Source organism: Crocodylus siamensis, chromosome 5, assembly GCF_052110815.1.
Source record: "Crocodylus siamensis isolate JL-2025a chromosome 5, ASM5211081v1, whole genome shotgun sequence".
NCBI lineage: Eukaryota > Metazoa > Chordata > Crocodylia > Crocodylidae > Crocodylus > Crocodylus siamensis.
The window spans coordinates 90,624,662-90,646,167 of record NC_143399.1 but is presented as its reverse complement, the minus strand read 5'-3'; the positions used below and the strand labels follow the sequence as shown (position 1 = coordinate 90,646,167).

At 43.0% G+C, this 21,506-nt stretch overlaps 1 protein-coding gene across 1 annotated transcript in view; it reads left to right on the top strand.

Annotated features, from left to right (window-relative positions):
- The window catches only part of ABCA13 (ATP binding cassette subfamily A member 13), a 377,080-nt gene that overhangs the window by 183,078 nt on the left and 172,496 nt on the right, over positions 1-21,506 (top strand). The window contains 8 exon segments of the mRNA XM_090049781.1: positions 1,455-1,589; positions 3,254-3,378; positions 3,381-3,408; positions 4,731-4,917; positions 6,033-6,251; positions 12,001-12,197; positions 12,988-13,145; positions 13,953-14,183. Of these exon segments, the coding sequence (XP_089905907.1) occupies positions 1,455-1,589; positions 3,254-3,378; positions 3,381-3,408; positions 4,731-4,917; positions 6,033-6,251; positions 12,001-12,197; positions 12,988-13,145; positions 13,953-14,183 (1,280 nt within the window).

The following is a 21,506-nucleotide window of genomic DNA, read 5'->3' as shown; positions in this document are numbered from 1 at the left end:
CCTCTTCCTGCTGCCCCTGAGGTCTCTGGGATTTGCAATCCAGAATTACAGAAGCAGGACCCTGCAGGCTTGCTCATTGCTTCCTCTTCCTGCTTCCAGGTGGCTCTGGCATTTGTAGTCTACAGTTGCAGCCAGCAGTAAATTCTTATCATGGCAAGGCAGCTCTGTACTCAGGGGATGGGAAGTTTAACCCTCATCCCTGGCCCCAGACACCAGCCGGAGTTTGCCAAGGGGGGAAGGGTGGGTCCCTTTTTTTTTTTTTTTTTAAATCCTCATGATTATAGCCTGAGTAGGGATTTTTTTTAACTCTGTGATTGATCCAAGGTTCAGTCTTCTCTTTCTTCTGCCATAAGTGGGAAAACTCTCCTAGTAACAACATTGAATTATCTTAAGCATAGCTGCTGTTTGAGGGGGTTGTAATTAAGTGGAAGCTAAGAAGTATGGTGGATCTGGTTGAAAAATCCCTGCTGCTGTGAGGAAAAATGGCTTTTTTGGGGCCAAAATTGACATTTCTGGGGAAAATTTTCCCAAATTTCTGGTTTTCTCAAGATATGAAAAATGTCCTCATAGGATTTCCTGAGCTGCTCTGTTGCACTATTGCCACTTTCTGACAAAGTATGTGGAAAAATGCAGTGACTTTTTTGAACCTTGTAATTTGAGCCATAAAGTAGCTCTATCAAGTATAAATCCTAATTACTTCTATTGATTCATATCTTATTTCCTTTCCTCCTACTTACTTTAACTTACTGTAAGACTTTTTGAACTGATTAGTGTTGGGAGCCCCAGTAATGGATTGGCACCTCCAGGCACTGCTGTCATATAAATGATAAACAACGATATGCTCCATTTAGTTATGATATGGGGGTTTCAGCTAAATAAATCTGCTCTAGGTCTCTTATAAGCTTATTTCATCATGGGTATCAACATTCTGTCCTAAAGCCTGATTTATTGCATGCGTGCCCAAACAATGGCATGCGTGCACACATGCCTGATTTATTGTGCATGTGAGTGTGTGCACACACACACACATGCATGCATTTGATTTCTTGCATGAGCATGCACACATATATGCACACATGCCTGATTTTTTTGAACACATGCACATACACATGCATGCACACACACCTTTTCATATTTTATTTGAAATTTTGGGGACTTTTTTTTGTTGCCAAAATAGTCCAGTAAAAAAAAAAAGCAACTTAAAACTGAAAAGGAAAAAAAAAAACCCTGCCACTCTGAATTCTCTTACATTTTCTCAGCAGTAATGTTACCTGCTGTTCCAAAGAGAGACCAAGAGGTCTAACAGTTTATTCTTTTAAAATTACAGTTATTAACTATGTTGTTTTTGTCTGTCAGTGCTTTAGTATATTAAGTGTTTCGTCTTGGCCTATTAATGGCCCACCTACCTGTTGTGCTTTATAGATTTAATTCTGATCTTTTTTTTCTGTTTCTAGGAATTCAGTGGAGCAACATGTACCAGACCTTGCCACAAGGAGGATCTATTACTTTTGGATGGGCATGCTGGATGATTTTCTTTGACTCAATTATGTGTTTTATAGCTGGCTGGTATTTCAGCAACACAATTCCTGGTAAGATCAATGAGGGCTTTTTTTTTTTTTAATCACCACCCACTTAAATATTCTTTTTCGGCATCTGTAGATTTAATAATTTAATAAAATGGATTGATTTCCTCCTCCCCTTTTAAATACAAGTAGAAAAATCTTCAGTACTCAGAGTCAGAGCCTTGACATGCCAAATTCATGACTAATATGTAACAGATATTTCATATGTAGCTAGGACAGCAAACAGTGTTAACAGATGGGCTGGAATTTGTAATGTGGTACCACGTCTTGCTCTCTATAAAGAGTACAAATTGTTGGGTAAGGACTTCTGGGGCTGATTTGACACTTGATAATAACAGAGTCCAATCTAGTAGCAAAATCCTATTGGAGTTAAGTGGAGATTCTCTCTAAGTAAGTCTTAAGATCTGGCCTCTTATTTACAAAAAAGGTTGCTTTTCAAAACATCAAAGGACAGTACTTAAATAGCTTGTTTTTTTCTTGTTAACCCCCTGCTTCCATATCCCAAGTATGTCTGTGGGCCACAGTTGCATAATTGAGAGTAGCTAAATCCCAAGTGTATTCTCAGAAAATATTGAGATGTTTAATTTTTCCAAATTTCTCCACACATTTATGAGTGTTCTTGACTTGGTGGTTGAGGCACGTGGAATGATTTCTAATTTGCTTTTCTGAGCATCTGGGATTTACACTTGCGCACATCTGTATATCACATGTTTTGCTGTGCTAATTTTATATTTATTTCAAAATGAAAAAAGAATAGAAGCCCGAGATGGAAACGTAGGTGTGCCAATGTAAGTAACAGAATCTCAAGCAAAAGCCTTTAACTTATAATGAAGGATGTTGCTGCCATTCAATGCCACGTACTATTGCTCCACAGTCTTAGACATGAACAATATACATAATGCAAATATTATATGAAGCACTGAAAGGTCAAGAAATGTCAAACATGAGTTGGCTTGTGCAGCTGTACTTCTGCTTCTTTCTGCTACAATATATGAGTCCCATGCTGGCAGTTGACGACAATCTGTTGAAAAATGAAAAAAGAATCCTGAGTATTTCTTTTGTGTAGCAAGATGATTCCTTGGAGGATCATCAGCAGTTGAGCATATCCTATGTCAATTCCCCTACCAGCAGGATGGGAGGCGAAGCCAGGTGGTAGAGCAGGGTGTGATGCGTTGGTGTTGGACTGTTCCTCTGAAGCCCACTGGCAGGAAACTTCACACTCTGAGACTCCATTGTTTTTTTTGCCAGGGAATGATCCCACAGCTAAATGTCTCCAGTGTCAGAGATTAATGGTACTTTTTACTCCAGTGTACCAAAGTGGCAGACCTCAATATCTTGGGCAAAACTGGTAATTAATTACACCTGGATTCTCCCACTAATGTCTGAATCGCTTTCAGAATGCCTTTTCCACACACAAAATACAATGATAGCATTTCTTTTGACATTAGTGATAGCTAGGTTGTCCCCAAAGCTTGAAAATGAGGTCAGACATTTTGAAAAATGCATGTGGTAAAAATCCAAGTGATACAATAATATAGATAACATATTGTACGGTTTTCCTGCCTCTCCCCCAACTCCTTCAAAAAAAAGGATAAAAAATATTGAAGCTGAAAAAGTCATTAATTTTTCAAAGATTTGTTTCAATTGTTTTTCTTATATTTAACACTGAGGTCGATTTGGATTAAGGGAGCCATGGTACTTTCCCTTAAGTGTCTCCTATTGGAAGAACTTCTGCAGTACAGACAGGAGAAACAAACCTCTAACTTACGGTAAGTTGTTTTTTGTTTTGTTTTGGTTTTTTTCAATGAAAATTTTCAAGGAAGAAGTTTGCGATAGGATGGGACACTTTATAAGGACCACTTTCATTTTCTGCTTCTCTCCAATCAATCATTTTTCGTGGTTGGCTAAGCCCAAATCCATATCTCATTCCTTATGCTTCCTAGAAAATTGCCTTATTTTTTCCAGTATACAATATGTAAAATATTTCACTGAGTTACCTGCAGTGATGTCCGAGTGGGTACAGTTTAACTAGAATCCCTTGCTATGGACAAGTAGTTTAAATGTGCACTTGACAATATAGAATTTTGCCAGCCATTTTGCTGCCAATCCACCTACCTTTGTTAGGCTCCCTGAAGTTTCTCAGTCTATTCTATAGTGTTTGCTGCATAGTCTGAACAATTTTATGCTCATTAAAGCATATGGTCAAACTCAGTTTCTCTGCACTTTGATTTCATCACAAAAAGTCTGATGTTATCTGCATGTTGTTTCCATGAAAGGCTTTTTATATGGGGTTTTGGGAGTTTTCTTTTTCTTTTCCCTTATTTTCTAAATGCTGCTCTTTCAGACTGTTTTCTAGCCTTGTATTTCAATAACAGACTGTTATCGCCTCTATTTTTCACTGCTGCTGCCTACAACCATTTTCACTGCTGATTTCCAGCTCTGTGCTTGGCTGCTTATCAATTCCCTACATGTTCTGCTGCTTAAAATCAGATTTATTTTCTTTCCTCTAAGGCCCATTTCACAACTTTCTCTTGTGTTTCTTTTCATTAAAGATTTTCAGGTAAAGACACATGCCACCCATATCTACTCCTGTGCCTTGGAAACTCCTCTGTGAGCTCTGAAAATTAGTATCTCTGAAATGGCTTAGCCTATAGGAGAGGTGAGAAGGACCAGCTATTCAGGGCTGATGTATTTTGGTACCTCTGTTAGCAAGGCAGTTTTCCAAAAGTTATCAAGGTTCAATTAACTTGAAGCTGCTGTGGCGATGGTCCTGACCTCAGGTAGGGGCCAGAGTGAGAGCCATAGCAGCCATGTGCCCCCTGCCCCACACCCCCTCGTATTTAATCCCCTCGTATTTAATTCTAAGACGAGGGTCCTTCCACCCCATGTTAAATAGGGGGAAGCCCTCATCTTAGAATCAAATAAATATGGTAAGTACAACTACGGACCCTTCACCAATGTATATTCAACACAGCATTTTTTATTCTAGTGGAGCTGTGCAAATTGACACCACCAGAGGAATGGATTCTCTAGTTTTAATATATAGCAACCATGACCGTGTTAGGAAAAGTAAAGCTAATGAATAGTCACTTTATAAATGTTAGTGTTTCTAAAGCCCGTGTGGTCTGTGATTCTTCACTTATCTAGGTTCAATGCCTCAAGAGCAGAAAATCACTAGTGAAGAAGGAATAGCTCAAGGCGTAGTACTTATTTCACTCACCAAAGAATATACACAGAGCAAAAAGACTGCAGTTAAAGATCTAAGCCTCACTTTCTACAGAGATCAGATCACAGCTCTCTTGGGGCCCAATGGAGCTGGCAAGACAACAGTTATGTATGTCCATTGTTTAACAATGAGCTGTTACAGTTTTTTCCACTTATTTGGTGCTCTAAAATGTGTTTGTAAGGCAGCAAATGTTCTCTAGGCTTATTAACTTATTATTATTACACGTTTTTAAGGTGTAAAGGACTCAAAAGGTATAACTGACATGGCTTAACTGGACTGGGTTTGCCTTGGTGCATAACAAAACCAATGCATTGCTCTGGAAAAGTGGGCCCCCTTGAACAGAGCTTCCTTAACAGAGTAACTCTTTTTTAAGCAGTTGTGGTGGTAGATGCTGTAAAGGGGAAGGGTGGAAGTAAAGGTGGAAGTTGGTTCTCATGTAGAGGTGCATAGTGACCTCTGGGAAATCTTCTTGCACAGCATTGCCCCTTTGTGCCTACCAGATGAAGAGCTTGGAGGCTTTCTGGGTTTGCAGGCTTTGCTCTTGGATTTTGAAGATGGTATTTTGACAAATGGAGGGAAGCAGAAATAACAAAATGAAAATCATTTTTAAAAATGGGATTTAATTAAAAAGTTAATTTATTTCTGCCCTTTCTGTTAATTGAAATATCAAGAATTCTGACCATTTCCCCCCCTAAGCTTCCACAGGTACATAAATTACTAATAAGAATGAATTAGACTCTAGATTAAATCAACTTGATTAACCTGAGTAAGGGATTCAACATTGAGTCCCTATAAGTTAGGAGTTGTATCTGATCATTTGCTTACTGTTAAACTTTAAATATATTTCTTATTTAAACATAATTCAGTTGAATGCTTACTTTTGCTAGGAAAATGACCCTGGTTTTGGAAGCACTAAGGAGAGGAGAGATGATTGAAATCTGGGTTAATTAGGAAAAAAATGATTATTAGCAACTTTTCTGTAATTATAAATGGGCAGATATCTCCTGGCACAAGTCAGTATTGTGCGAAAGTAACTAATAGAAGTACTTTGATCTACATGAACAGAGTACCAGCCTCAAGAACTCAAGGACAGTTATTTATATGATGTGACTCTTAAATAAGAATTATTTAAATTAATGAATCACTGAAATTCAGGATACAACATACAGTATGGCTTGAACATGGGGTGTGTGCTTCTGAATTTCTCTTTTTTCTTGTATCAGATCAATGTTGACAGGCCTGTCCCCACCCAGTTCTGGTACCATTATCATCAATGGAAGGGACATGCGTACTCATCTGCCTGCTGTCAGACTGGAAATTGGTGTTTGTCCACAGCACGATGTACTGTTTGACATGTTAACTGTGCAAGAGCATCTTTTGCTTTATGGCTCAGTGAAGGCATCTCATTGGACAAAGAAACAGTTAAACCAACAAGTCTTTAGGTTAGTGGTTACTATTTTTTGGGCTGGAAAGTGCTATTGTAGGCTGTCATTTCATAACCACTCCAAGAACATCAGGTCCAACAAAAAAAGCCACATGAAGAATTAGAGTCCTAATTGCTAGAGTCCAGTGAGACCTAATGCAATTATAGGAATATATATTTTAGCAACACCTTTGGTGACAATTGTAGAGTATTTTTAAATCTAGGCTCTGCTATCTTGAAAATAAATAGGCAAAGGAGTTAAAAACAAGCAAACAAATACCAAGTTCGAACAAGATGGACAAAACCAGGACTATGGTTGTTTCTCTCCTGTACAGAGCCTAATGTAATGAAGCAATCCTGACTATAGTCTTTAAATCTGATTCTCAACCAGGGTGCCTTAAGACCCTTTCAAGGGTGCCGCAGGAGTTGCACGATATTTGTGTACCCAACAGTGCTAACATGATTCATGAGATACAGACCAGAGATTTCAAATAGGAATCAGTAGTTTTAAAATCATTCTGACGTCTTGTGGTCTTTCCAGTTTCTTTGCAACAGAAGAATTGTTCTATTACTTTTCCATAGCCAAAAAAACAAGTGAAAACCTAAGAGGGGTGCCTTGACTCTAATGAGGTTGAGAACCACTGCTGTTTCTAGTGGGAAGGCCACAAGGTACTGCCTGAGCTGAAATGAATGTTTCAAAGAGATTCCTAATCATGAACTTCTTTGGAGTTCATGTGGACTCAGGAGTTTCCCCATGCAGATACTAGTACAGTCCAGGAGCCCCTAATCATAATTAAGAACTTAGTCCTAGGCACTGCTTGCAGATGTGGAGCCCCCCCTCCCCAAAACAAGTGCTTTACTTTAAATTTGCTACACTCCTGTACCAAGCCCAGTGCATGACCAGAAGAGTCATCGCGTTAGTTGCATCCGGCTTTCTCAATGCCTGTATAATGGGCCCTTTTTTGCGCTTTTATCTAACAGCTGGTTGAATCAGCTGTTAGATAAAAGCACCAAAAAGCCTTGCTGAAGTTCCTGATCTATACAGATCCTGCAGGTCAAAGTAATGCACTGCTGCTTTTGGTAAAGCCTATTCCCACCCCAACCCCCACATCTTTCATTGCTCCAAAAGTTACATGTTTGTACCAAACTTACTGTACTATGGGTAGATTTATTGAAGTCTTCTTAGGTATAAATGTGTGCAGGATCATAACTTTTCTATGAACACACTACTATTAACAACCTGGCCTATTATTTTTTTTAATGTTGAATTTAAAACACCTCAGTTACAGGGGCACTCTAAAACTCACTTAAATCTCCCCTCTTTCCACAATGTCCCTTCCTTCCCCCCAATTTGTGGTGGTTAGAGGCAAAATTTAGATGTAAAGGAACCTTCTTCTAATTTATTTTGGACCACTAGACTTGGAATACTATAGACTTTGTCATAACATTTCTGTGCATGGGTATTTGGTGCCTTCACAGGAATGATAGAAAACAAGTCTTGCCACTAAGTAAAGGGAATCTATTGAAAGTCCAGAATTAAATTTTATTGAATTAGGCCCTAAATGCTAAGAAAGGCGTGGGTAAAACATGGCTCCTGGGCTGGACCTGGCCTGCTAACTGATTATATTTGGCATGGGGGCAAGTGTCTGTCAATTGATTGGATTCGGCCCACAATTGTCCCCATGGTGTGCTCCACATGGGGCTGAGCCCTGCCCCCTCCAGCCTGGGGCAGCCATGCTCCCTCCTGCACCTGCCACAGTCCCAGCCCCAGCCCTGGTCAGTGCACAGAGCTTCTTGGCTGGGCTGCTTCTGGTGCAGCTGCAGCTGCCTGGGTACTTCTTGGCTCCCCCTGCCTCCAGTGGCTCCTTCTTCTCCTCCTGACCCTACTGCACTGTTCCTGGTGAGGGGGAGGGGGGCAGGAGAAGGGATGCTGCAGCTGGGCTCCTGCTCCAGCACTTGGGGCTCCAGCTCCTGACTGCCTTCCACCCACTTGCCCACACAGTGCAATGAATAGCAACTTGTGGGTGGTTGAGTGGGTGCAAGGCAGTGAGGAGCTGGAGTCCCATGTTCTCGGGCAGGAGTTGCTTGGCTGCAGGCTGTAGCAAGCTAGCAGGGAGCGATCCTGCACTGAGCCACCCACCTCACTGTGCCTGCCACCTACTAGGCTCCTAGTGTCTCCTTGGGGTGCCTCACATCCTGCCAACTCCCTTTCCCAGAGCACACTCGTGAGCCTGGGGTCACCACCCAGGAATCTTGGTCTGTCCACAGCCCTGTGCCCCCTGGGATGCAGAGGCCTTGTAGACCTTGAAGGTGCTCGACCCACTGCAAGAACTTGGGGTGCTTTCCTTGGCCTGGAGCAAAAGTAGTGATCTCTCTTAGCTGGACCAAGGAGACACAAAAGCATGCCCCTTTCCCTCTCCCAGCCAGTTCACCATACTTAGGACGATGGTGAACTTTATTGATTACAGGGAGTAGGTTTGGGGTAGGGTGCAGGATAGAGCAATATCAAAGAATAGCCTTAAAGCAAACAGTGTGGCTAGGCAGCCATTGATCATACAACAGCTGTACTGCAAGCTATATATCTAGATAGATCTCAAATAGCTTCCTCACAAGTATCATCCAGAAGCTAATTCCTTTCCTCTGGAGGCAGGTAGTTTCTTGTGCGTCCAGTTTTGAGAGAGAGGGAGAGGGCTGCAGCATTCAGCTGCTCTTCCTCTCTCCCCAGGAGCCTTAGGACTCCAACGTGCAAGCTCTCTCCCTGCTTTCCAGCATGGCTCTGCCAAAATGGCTTTCCAAGATGGCTCTCCCTCTCCTTCTTCATAGGGATCTCTTTTATCCCCTATTGTGGCCTCATTGCTAAGGTCCCACCAGTCCAGTGCTTTCAAATGACATCACCTTTCCACCTGAGGAAGCTAGTCACATGACTTGCAGTGGCAGGAAACTTGAGACAAAGGGAGCAGGTTTCCCCTACCTCAGGAATTTACCTGTCCAGGTCACATAAGTAGAGCTGGTTGCTTAGCAATTGGAGCTATAGACAAGTAAGAAGACAATAGCAAGGAAAAACCTAATAGAAAGATTTGGGGAGATAGTGGGAGGGCATTCTGCCACACAGGCCCCCACCTCCCCCCACCTAGAATGGTGCAATGGGACAGGGGCAGGAGGAGCCACTGGAGGCAGGGGGAGTTGAACAGCACCCAGGCAGCTGCAGCAGCAATATGAGCAGCCCCACTGTGAAGCTGCGCACTCTGGCTAGGGGCAGCCACGGGCTGGATGGAGGGGTGTGACTGCACTAGGTTACCATATTTCCAGGTCCAAAAAACAGGACACCTGTCATGAAAGGGGGCAGGGGAATATGATGGTGGGAAGACAGTGACATGCTGGTGCCCTGCCCCTGCCCATTCTGTTGCCCTTCACTGACAAGCCACACCCACCCCCAGCCTTGCTGCTGCCCTTCACTTTGGACCCACTGACCCCCCAACCCTGCCAGTGCCCTGCACACCCAACCAACAGTCTGTCCCATCCCCCGTCCCCTTCACTCCTGATATGCAGCTCCCTATCCCCCTCCCAGCCCTGGCAATGCCCCTCACTCCAGACCTGCAGCTCCCTGCACCCCTCCCAGCCCTGCCCAAGGCCCTCACTCCCAACCCACAACCCCCTTCCCCCCAGCCCTGCTGGTGCCCTTCACTCTCAACCTGCAGACCCCTGCCCTTCCCCCCAGCCCTGCTGGTGCCCTTCACTCTGGATCTGCAGTCCCCTGCACTGCCCCCCAGCCCTGCTAGTGTTCCTCACTCCTGACCTGCAGCCCTCTGCCCCCTAGCCCTGCTGGTGCCCCTCACTCCTGACCTGCAGACCCCTGCACCCCCCAGACCTGCTGCCCAAGCAGGTCCTGTATTGCCTGCGAGCCCGCGCTGTCTCTCTCTCTCTCTCTCTCTCTCTGTCTGCCTTGCCATGCCATGACCCCTGACAGCCAATCACTTTGCCTGCTGCTCCCAGCTCCAAGTAGCCACCCTGGGAGAGCAGAAAACCCGGACATTTGCCTTATTTTAAAAGCCCACCCAGATGCAGCACAAGGGTTCAAAAAAGAGGAGATATTTAGGAAAACCAGAATGTATGGTAACCCTAGACTGCACCTGCACCAGTACTGGAACTGTACCATCTGGGCAAGCTCTGCCGAACATTCCCTCCTGCCGCCCCTTTCCTTTCCCACCCCCGGCCAGCTCCTGGCACTGAGTGCACCTCCTCCCCAACACATGCACATCCACTCTCCCCACCCCTCTACAACTTTCCGCACATGCAACCCCCCACACACTCCCATATTTACACCGAGAGCCCCAGCCCCCATGATGAATGAGAACAAGGCTTTATTTTGAGCTATTATACAGTTGCCTCTATATACACTACTCAAAAACATAAATCAGGAGAAAAGTATTTTTGAAATAAAATTTCAAAATTGACAGCTCACCAAAACTCGTTAAGTGGCCCTCTAGCTGAAATAATTGCCTAGCCCTGTTCTGAGGGCTTCATTTCTATAATTTTTTTTAAAAGTTTTCTTGTTTTTCTATACAAAGAAGCTCAGACTTTTAATATAGCATCTAGAAAGATATGGAAGTAGAAATTAAGTGTGTGTTCATATGAAATCTGCTTTTTGGTGCAGACATTTTGCTTCTTTAAAAAGGCTGATTAGTTGAAGGTAGAGTGCACAGGGAAGGACAGAACAATTCAGCAGATTAGCATAAGGCTCCCCAGCCTTTTATCTATGCTTGCCAGTTCAAATTGGTCTAGGTTCATGGTGATTGAAAGCTGTTAGCGTCTGGTGTCTGTGCACTGACCTATGTGAAATACGTTGATAGCTTGCAGTCCACTTCTTGTTGGAAAGGTGTCCATATAATACTAGGAGGTTGTATCCACAAAGGACAAGAGCTGAATAGTCTGTACAAAATAAATTATGCCTTTGTTGCTAAAAATGAACCTGCAGGCATATTGATTGAGTAGTATGGAGGAATATACTTTTTTACTTGCATATTATTTGTTCTCTTGGTTTCACTGGTTAAGGCTGGCAATATGACCCCTTTTAGAAGCACTGAATTCACCAAGGCCTCAGGCTTGCTAAAGGAAGGGATGATTATTTTGCATGGGTGGATTGTTTGGCAGAAGTGTGATTTTGAAGTTGTTATATTATTTAAAGTGAATCAGAATGTACTGCATGATCAGCTAGTTCAAGTAGCTATTTCTTTTTAATAAATGGCCAGGATTTTTAATCTGTCTCTGCAGTCAGTTACATAAGTATTGAGCGAGAAAAATTCAGTGTTCCTGACCTGTCTTTCCCCTCTTAGATTCTTATAGGGTCTGATTTGAAGTTTAAAGAAATTATCAGTAAAACTGCCCTTGAATTCACTGAGCTTAGACCTGAAATTTTCAATTTATTCTACTTGCATTTTTTATCTTTATGTTGTAGCTATCCAGAATTAGAAAGTATGAGAGAGATTCAGTATTCTTACTATTCCCTCTTGTTGATCAATATGAGAAGAAACATAGAATCATAGAAACATAAAACCAGAAGGGACCTGTAAGATCATCAAGCCTGGTCCCCTGCTATGGGCAAGCAGTGATTGGGCTCAGATGAGTTTGTTACTGATATGCATGCTGCTCCATTTTACTTGAATTGTACATGGATATTTTGCGTACTTGTGACTTGTAGTCATGGCCACTTTGGATGAGGCCAGTGTAGTAACTGATCTAAGAGGACATTATTTCTTCCCTCCTTCTAGAGCCCTGAAGGATGTGAGTTTATCTGAACATAAGGACAAACTAGTTGGGACCCTGTCTGGGGGAATGAAAAGGAAGCTGTCAATTGCCATTGCCTTTATTGGAAACTCAAGGACAGTCATTCTCGATGAGCCCACCAGTGGTATAGATCCATGTTCACGGCGTAGCATCTGGGACATTCTCTTGAAGTACAGAGCTGGTACAAAACTGAGACAAGTATTTTGTCAGCTAATATGCTTCCTAAGGTGCCTTGCTTAAGTCAAGGGGTGGTTCAAAATTATGTTTTTCAGTGAATGATTAGAAATCCATATTTAGATGCAGCTGATGAAGTTTTAAAACAACCAGCTAAAATTCAAAGTATTCCTTTCTGTTTCCTTAGGAAAGGCAGAGGATCTAATGGCATAAGTGCAAGATTAAATTTAGCCCTGAACGCTGCCAATTCTGCCCTGGGTGAAAAGTGTTATCCCCTGGCCTGAGCACTCTGTACTTTTGCTTCCTTCCAGTCTTTCACTTTGTGTTTCACAGATGGCTGTATATATATGTCTAATGCTGGCACACTTATAGGTCTAGCGACTACAGAACTTTAAAAGGTTTTCCTTTAAAATGAGCTGCAAGAATGCAAGCTTTTGAGGGAACAGTCCTTCCCCTCCCCCCACACTTCTGTGAATGATCCATTAGAGCAGAAGCCACTGCTTTTAAGTATCTTTTAATCAACTTAGAAGCTTACAAATTGTATCTGCTTCACATTTGTCTTCAACTTTAGGTCCAGCTCTAAATTGTTCACCTATATTAGCCCTAAAAAAATTCAGGAAGTGTTTTATATGGGAAATAGAGGGTTACAGCCATGTTGCACAATGGTCCTGCATGATGTGCAATATGATATGGAAGCACCCTCTTCTTATAAGGGCATATGGCAAGCAGGAGATGTCTCTCATGTGACCATGTTTTCACTCAAACCTGAGTCACGTGTAGTGTTCTTCCTGGGGCAGGTCGCACTCTGGTTTTCACCACCCACCATCTTGATGAAGCAGAAGTGCTCAGCGATCGTATTGCTATCCTGCAGCATGGGCAGCTGCACTGCTGTGATTCTCCCTCTTACCTGAAGGAAAAATATGGCCAGGGTCACAGCCTAACACTCATTAAAAAGGTAGGTTGAGGAAACTTCTTACACCATATGCAGTGCCTGCCAAAGAATGGACATGCTTATTCTGAAGGCACCTTCCAATATTGTCAGTAACTTTTATATGCAGGATAAATGTTATGATTCTTATTTTTTATGTAAAACTGACAGCACTGCAAGGGTTGCTGTTGTTTGTTTTAGTAACTTTTGTTTCATGGCTATTTTATCTTCCATTGTTTTATCTTACTGAGTAACTTGGTGAGAATTTGGTGGAGTTGAGGTGAGGTTGTTGCCATGATGGTCCAGGAGACATGTTAGAAGCAAGAATTCTTTAAAAGTATTTTTTCTGCCCAGCAGGATAGACATAGGCAAGCTTTTAGGTATCACAGTACCCTTCCTCAGGATCTGAGGTGGAAGTAGACACAGCTGAGCTAAACAGCAGATTGAACAGGTTTTTATAGTAAGGATATGACCCTACTTAACAAGATTTTGTTCAATGTGTATTTAGGTCAGCTGTGTCTACTTCTGTCTCAGAGGCCTGGGGAAGGGTACTGTGATACCTGAATGTTTGCCTGTGTCTGTATCAACCATTCAGTTGGTCCAGTAAAAGCATCACCCACAGAAATACTTGCTTCTCAGTGAAAAAGGTGCAAGTTCATATTTTGCTGAATAGGAAACACTGCTCACAAAATTAGGCTCCAGAGCTTCAGTGGAAATGTTATCATGAGAAAGTGTTTCCTGTATTGGGTCCTATATTTGTTTGCAGTCTGTCCTTTATTACCACTTTGTGGTGGCATTAAGCTCCATTTACTGTTATATTTCCCTTCTATGTAGCCCTCCATGTTTGAAATCCAGGATCCCAAAGATACTGTCCGAGTTACATCTCTGGTGCAGTCCCATCTACCAGAAGCATTCCTGAAAGAGAACAGTGGGAGTGAGCTGACCTACCTGATTCCAAGGGTGGCAGACAAGGCCTCCTTTAAAGGTCTTTTTCAGGCTTTGGATGAAAACCTTCTACATCTACATGTGACTGGTTATGGCATTTCAGACACTACCTTGGAGCAGGTATTTTTGAGTCCCCTGCACATTTAGCTTCTAGTGGTTTCTAATAGGTAACTCTCTTTTTTTCTAGCCTTCTTGGTTCCATGTGAATCAACTCATATTTCAGGACAGGTTTTTGTGAGAAACGAGAAAGAACATCTTGTACAGAATATATATTTTAAAATGTTGTTGTATTATTAATTTGTAGCAACTGCTCTACACTTTAAACTGTTCTGCTGTCCAAAAGGCCTGATATAAGCTTCAAAGATCATATCATCCTCTGGAAGACTTGTTTTGGTTTTGGGAAGTTTTTATAGGATAGTGACTTATCTTAAAATCCCTGTCACCCAAAATCTCTAATGAAATCTGAAAACTTGCACCTTGATTACAGTGGTAAAAGAAGCTGGAAAGATTGCTCCATACAGGTCTCCAAAGTTTAGCATCTGTTCTCTGAATCCTGACTGAAATGACCAGACTTCAGGAATTTGCAGAAGTGAGCTGATAAGGTCATAAGAATCGTCTTTCTCTCAGATTTACCTGTGGGGTTTTTTGTATAACTTAGTCAAATTTATTACAGAAGCAGCCACTTGCATGGTCTCTACCACTTCTGATTTCAACATTCATACTTCTCAGTGGGTTATGCCAGGCTTGAATAATTTTTATCCCAACTATATCAATTCATTATGAAATTCCCTAACCTACCTTTACTTAAGCAATGGACTCTAAATGCTTTTAAAAAATATTAGTTTTTCATTCTTCAAATGATACAAGAATAAAACTAGGATTTTTCAATAGCTGAGAGACAATTTCATTTGATGCCCAATCCACTCAGTAGTACTTCATAAAACTGCTTTCCCCAGACAGACAGAGGAGTGAACCACATCCAAAATGAGAATTTGAAGTGTGGCAGAGAATAAAACTCATAACAAGCTTATAAAATGCACATTTTGGGTTGGTAGTTCTTTGTGTAGTATAACATACCTGTAACAGACCCTGTGTGTTAAAAGTATTAAACATTTTATGCAGTACCCACTTATCCCCATTCTCCCTTTTTCCTCCCCCCCCCACAGAAAAAATAAATAAATTTTGGATGGTTATAAGAAGGCAGAACTGGTCCACATGAGTCATAGGCTAGGAACAGACATTCAAAAAGCCCAAGCCTGGATTGATTCAATCTTTGCAAATTAGTCTAACCTGGCTAGGCTGAACCGGTTTGTAACTAGACAGACATTCTCTCTGAACTGAGGAAATTCAGACACATGCCTGCAGTGTCTCAGGCTAGAAGCCAGGGGTTGCTAGAGCAGCCCTCTGTTCTTTTGCTTAGTGCTGAGCTGAGTGCGGGGGGTGTGGCCAGGCCCTGGCAGGACCTCTGATTAGGGAGGTCTGTCTGCACAACCCCAGGCTTTTCTTCGGTGGCTGCTCAAGAGGTGGGAGTGTCGCCAGCCCCCAGCTAGCACTCTGAGGCAAGGGGAGGTGTGCAGTGTGTAGCAGGGCACTAAGGTGCCTGCTACTTGAAGAGCAGGAATTCCCACCAGGTGCCAGTTGCCAGGGCAACCAGGAGGAGCTAAGGGCCCACACTTGTTGAGTCAGCTGACCGGAAGGGGCAGGGCTGACTTCTATAAAGCACAGGCTGGAGGCCGAGAGTGGGCTTTCAGCTGGCAGCCAAGGAGAAGGAGTGCTGCCTGACTAAGCAAAGGGGAAAGGCCTGAACACGAGCAGTCAGTTGTGCTAATGAAGGATGGAGCACCCGTGGAGGGCGACTCAAAGGAGGTTAGCCGAGCAGTTTAGCTTTGTGTTATAGCCCAGGGGCTTCCGTTATTGTTTCGTTGTTATTGTAAGACCGGAGGACCAGGTGAGGCTATAAGGGGATGGAGGAGGCCTCATAGGGGAACCAGGGCTGCGTGGAGACCCCAGAGAAGCCCTGGGGGGGGGTACAGCAAGAAGCCCCAGAAAGCCATAGCACCTGTGAAGCATGACTCTGAGACAAGGCTGTGGAAGCCAGAGCGCACGTGGTGCGTGATTGCGAGACAGGGCTGTGGAAAGCCCGAGCGCCTGTGGGGCATGATTGCAAGACAGGGCTGTAGAAAGCCTGTGGGGAGCGATTCTGAGACAAGGCTGTGGAAGCCATAGCGCCTGTGGGGTGTGATTGCGAGACAAGGCTGTGGAAAGCCAGGGTGCCTGTGGGGCGCATGTCCGAAGGCTGTGGAAAGCCATAGTGCCTGTGGGGCACAGGTCCAAGACAAGGCTGCAGAAGCCATAGTGCCTGTGGGGCGTGATTCCGAGACAAGGCTGCAGAATCCAGAGTGCCTGTGAGGTGCAGCTGAGAGACGAGGGCTGTGGAGAGCCTGAGCGCCAGAGAGGGCGCAGAGAGTGAGATAGACCAAACAATGTCTGGTACATCTTCGAGGCTTGGGGCATGGTACAGGGGTGGTTGGAGCCACGCATAGCCCATAAGGCTGGGGTGTTCAGAACCCCGTTGTACAAACAAGGATTGGGGTAGTAGGAACCATGACCAGGAAGATGAGGCAACCTCCCTTTTACTTTCAGAAGATCAAGACGTGGTGGGCGAGACCGAAGGTGCGTTAATGCAAACTTGGCACGGTAGGGGGCGCTAGGGGAGAGCACAGCAACTCTAGGACGTTTTCCCCCGCCTGGTACACAGTGCATGCAACTGTTGATGATACGGAGCTTTTCAGTCTCCCTCTCCCTCTCCCTGCCTCTTTATAATGTCTGCAGCAAACTGACAGGAAGCAAGCCAGCATGGGGCTGATAACAGTGTTTATCACCCCATTAGGAAAACAATAGCCTTTCTCCATTAGTTCGAACTCTTCTTAAGCAGCTTACCAGCTGACTTGTTGATTAGCTCCAAAAGTCCTATGCAGTCACTGTTCTGTCCACCTATCCCAATGAAATTGGAAATGCACACAAACACCTCTCAGCATTAGCTAGCATACCACATGCCTTGGGTCTGTGGGGTTTGGGTCTGTGTTGTGGGAGATGGAAGAGAGGAAGAGGGGGATTCCCGCTTGAGCAGCGAGGGGAAGAGGAGGGCAGGGGGAAGCCAGGGAGACCCTGCTGTGTCTTCAGTCTCTGCCTGAGCTCCAGTCAGGGAGCAGAGGGGAGGGACCAGCTCTGCTGTGGAGCAAGGAGCCTCACCCAGCCCAGAGAGCATGCTGGGAAGCTGGGGGAGTATGGTTTATGTTAAACCAGCAGGGGGTCTGGAACAGACATTGCATAAACTGGGTTGACCCAAATTAGTTAAGTCTGATACTACATTCAACCAGGTTGATCTGAAACCAGTTTCAGCCATTTTCAAACTGGTTTATGTGCACTGAACATCTATTCTGTTACAGGTATAAACCAGTTTCTGATCACTTAAACCAGTTTATGTGTAATGTCTGTCCCTAGCCATGGAGTCCATGCCTGTGTAACCACAGAGATCCAAAAGAGCCCACATGAACACCCACTCTGCCCCCTTCCTTCCTCCCCACACACATCACTTGTCACAAAGCAGCCTCTGATGCCATGTAGTAGACTCAGGATTATTAGGTACAAAAAGCCAAAGGCCTCTCAGACTCCTATAATGTACTATGGTGTCCCACATGGAGAGATCAGGAGAGGTAAAGGGTCCTAGCAGGGGCTTGTGTACTTGCTGCAAAATCTAAGAGTAAGTAGCAGACCTCTTGAGTGCATCTTGTTGAAGATAGAGGGGCTGGGGATCTGTCTACTACATACCCTCAAATCAGAAACATAAGAGGCAGTAATAATGAGAGATTTTAATTTCTCTTGTCTCTATTTGTAAATACAGCAAAATGCGAAAGGATGAATCCTATTTCACCTTTGCTTGCCAAAGTGATGCTTACATAGCTCTATAAGTGATATTCTTGGGACCTAAATGGCATTTGGATTCTATTTGCAGCAGGATGATTGCCCACCCTCCAGCACACCCCTGTACCTGCTTCCAAGAGGGAAAGATAGGTTGGGACCAGGAAAAGAGTAATACTGAGAAAGTGCTACTTGATAAGATGGACATTGCCCTGGAAGGGATGGGCCCTGGTTTCTGGCTCCTTGCATTTTATATTGCTTGGATAAAATGGTATATGCAGCCATAAAAGTGGATTCATTGTCCCATGAAGTCCTTTCCAGCCAATAGTTCTTAAGGGTTTTTTCAAAACAGATTTGTTTGTTTTGGATTCCAAATGATTAATATAAGCAAGGAAGCATAATAATTTCCTTTAAAATGGGATCACAACTAAACAAGCCCATGCCCAAAATACAAAGCTAAAAGCTATGTAAAATGGCTAACGCTCTTTGGAACAGGGAGCTTCTTGCTATTAAATTAGATCACAAAACCTAGTGCAGTGGAGCAAGAATTTGTAACTGCAATAAGGGTAATAACATCAATGGAAATATCTATATGGGCTTTATAATTAGCATGTACAATTAAACAAATTATATCTGTGCTCTAGAGTTCTATGAGGTGATGTGAGTCTAGAAGCTTATTGAATGGTGGTCATTCTCTCTTGAGTTAGTGATTAACATACAATATAAAAGACTACCAGAGGGTTTTAGACAATTTATATAAAACTTTTTCTGCTGGCTTGTTTCATTTGCATGGAATTCCTCAGGACATTTTCCTAAAGAGGCAACTGCAAAAGCAAACATAAAGCAGTCACAATAAATATATAAGCTTCTTAGAATACTCTTTCTGTGTCATTCAATTTAAGGGTGCTACTCTAGGTGACTTCCTGCAGAAAAGTAAGAAAAGCTTTCCAAAATGGTAGTAGGTACTGATACATTGTTCTGCGGTTTAGACATTTAACATATTAATTTGGTGTGATTTCTGTCATCTCTGCATGCTCATCATTAACTGTTGTTACCAGCTTCTTTCTTCATTTTCTTATCAAAAGCCTCTTTATGCTGGCAACTAAATAGAAAGCATATAATAGTGCTATTGAGTCTATTCAAACAATTCAATCTGGAAACAAAGAATTCTGACTCTAAAAGGAAAATATATCAAATTATTTTTTGTTCAGAATTCCTCTCTGTTTTCTTTCAATTGGTTGTATGGGACATTTGCATGCTTTAGGAATCTTAACCCATTAAGGGACATCATATGATCACAGGCAGTATCTTGATGATCTAAGGCAATGCTTCAAACCCTTTTCTTTCTTCTTCTTGCTGTGTTTGATTTTTAGCTATAGTCAGAAATGGATACTAAAGAGTTTAAACATAAAGGCAATCCAGAAATGTTAGCAGATGTGGTAGATTTGAAATTGTGATTTATTAAAATAACCTTCATGTTTAAGGCTGATTGGAGAGTGACACTTCCTTAGGATAAGTATTTCTGAGGTTTCAAAACATTTCGTTAAGACTGTTCTGTCCAACTGCTGATAATATTAATGCAGTGTTAATTTATTTTGCACACAGTTTGGAATGCCTGTTTGTAAAAATGGTTGTTTCTGTGATCCAGGAGTTATGTGGTCTTCCCTCTTCTAAATGTTATACTAAAATAAACATGCCCCTGTTGTTGGCCAAGCAAAAAACTTGTGCAACAGTTTCATTTGCCTGAGCACAGAGGTGCTTAGCCATGTTAGTCTGAAGTCAGGCAGAAGGAAATTCAGAGTTGTACCTTGAGCCCTTGACAGACTTTACATGTAAGATGTGATGAACATGTCTTAAGGAGTGATCTGGCATTCATTCAAGTTATGGTGTGATAAATCCAGGAATAAGCCACAAAGGTGTTACATGAAATATGTAATAACTTTGTGGGTGGTTCCTATCACATCTTGAATTGAATCCCTTCAGGACTCCTATGTGTTTCAGAGGCTGGGAGCCCCAATCAGCTGATGGGCGCTCCCAGCCAGGAAAGTGGTATCAGATTCAAAAGGCTCCATGTGCTCCCCCAACTGAGACCCTAGGTCAGCTGATCAGAGAGCTGAGCTTGCTCTTTGCTGGTGCAGGTGTGATGGGTTCTGATCATGATTTGTGGCTCCCCCTGCACTGCTAGCATGGCACAATGGGATCTGATGCTCAGTCCTATAATTGTGCCTCCTGCCATGCATATGTGGCATGGCAGGAAGTATAATTGTTGGGATCATGCATCAGATCCCATCGTGCCTTTAATTTAACATCTGTCAGTGGTGATAGAGACTAACTGGTTTAAAGAAGCACGAACCCTTAAATAGGCAACAAGATTCTTTGTATGATGGATCTAATGAAGTAGATTAGATTATTGCCTATTAAAGCTCATGTCTCTCTGAACCAGTGACTAAGGTGGCACCCTGGCCTACTTTCTGCCAGTTTCTTTGTCAACTCAAAAAACCCACAATTAATGGCTGTAAGCATACTTCTGCACATTTAAGATCAATGGGCATTTGCCATTAGCTTCAGTTGCAGCTGTACTGTACTGTGTTGACTACTCACTGTACTGAAGAAAAGATAAAAATGACATAAATAAAAAGTGTAATCAGAGAAGAAAACTTTGCCTCTAGCTCTGACATGAGGAGGAGAACAGAGGGGAAGAAGTTTAAAGTGAAATAGATTAGGGCCATAGATTTTGAAGAGATTGAAGTGTTCCAGAAATTGGAACCATCCCATGAATATGTGACCTGAAAATATCCAGCTATCATTCCAAAATTACAGCCACAGAGCCATGCAACGTATAAACATGTCTAAACCTGAAGCTGAGTAGTCTCAAAGGCGAGGATTTACAGGTTTGCAGGTTTGGTTCAGGGGTATCTCGATCTCCAAATGTACAAAGAAGCAAAATACATTACATTCTTAAGTTCCTTGTTGTATTTGGCATAGCCTTTATTAGTCTCAGAGAGGGCAGAAGAAAAAGAGCTGAGGAAAAGCTTAAGCATTGTTTCTCTACAGCGTGTTTACATTTCTTGTTGCTTTCCCCTATTCCTCCCTGTTTTCTATTTTTAGGTGTTTTATGTTTTTTGCTTATGTGCTCACTTGACTCTCTCTCCCACCACCTGTCCTCCAGAATCTTGGCTGCCCTTTCAGTAGTGGTTTGTTGTCCACAGTCACTTTCTATTTGTGGGGGGAAAAAAGGTGGCCTCTCCAGGATTTACATTAGAAATGGGAGTAGAAGGTCAAGAAAAGCTTCCGAGATGGTAGCCCAATGCTTTTGGGTTTGAAGGAAGAGTCAGCATCTCTTGTTGTTCCTTCTTTCACCAGCTGCAGCTGAGACTGCTTTCATAAGGCAGGCTCATTGTAGCTGGCAGCAGTGTCCTCTGCACACTGTGCTGCTCTGCTCAGGCTCCTTCTTCAGGCAGAGACCAGGTAGCAGAGGTAGGTTTTGGACAGGACAGTTAGGACTGCTGAATGACAGGCAAA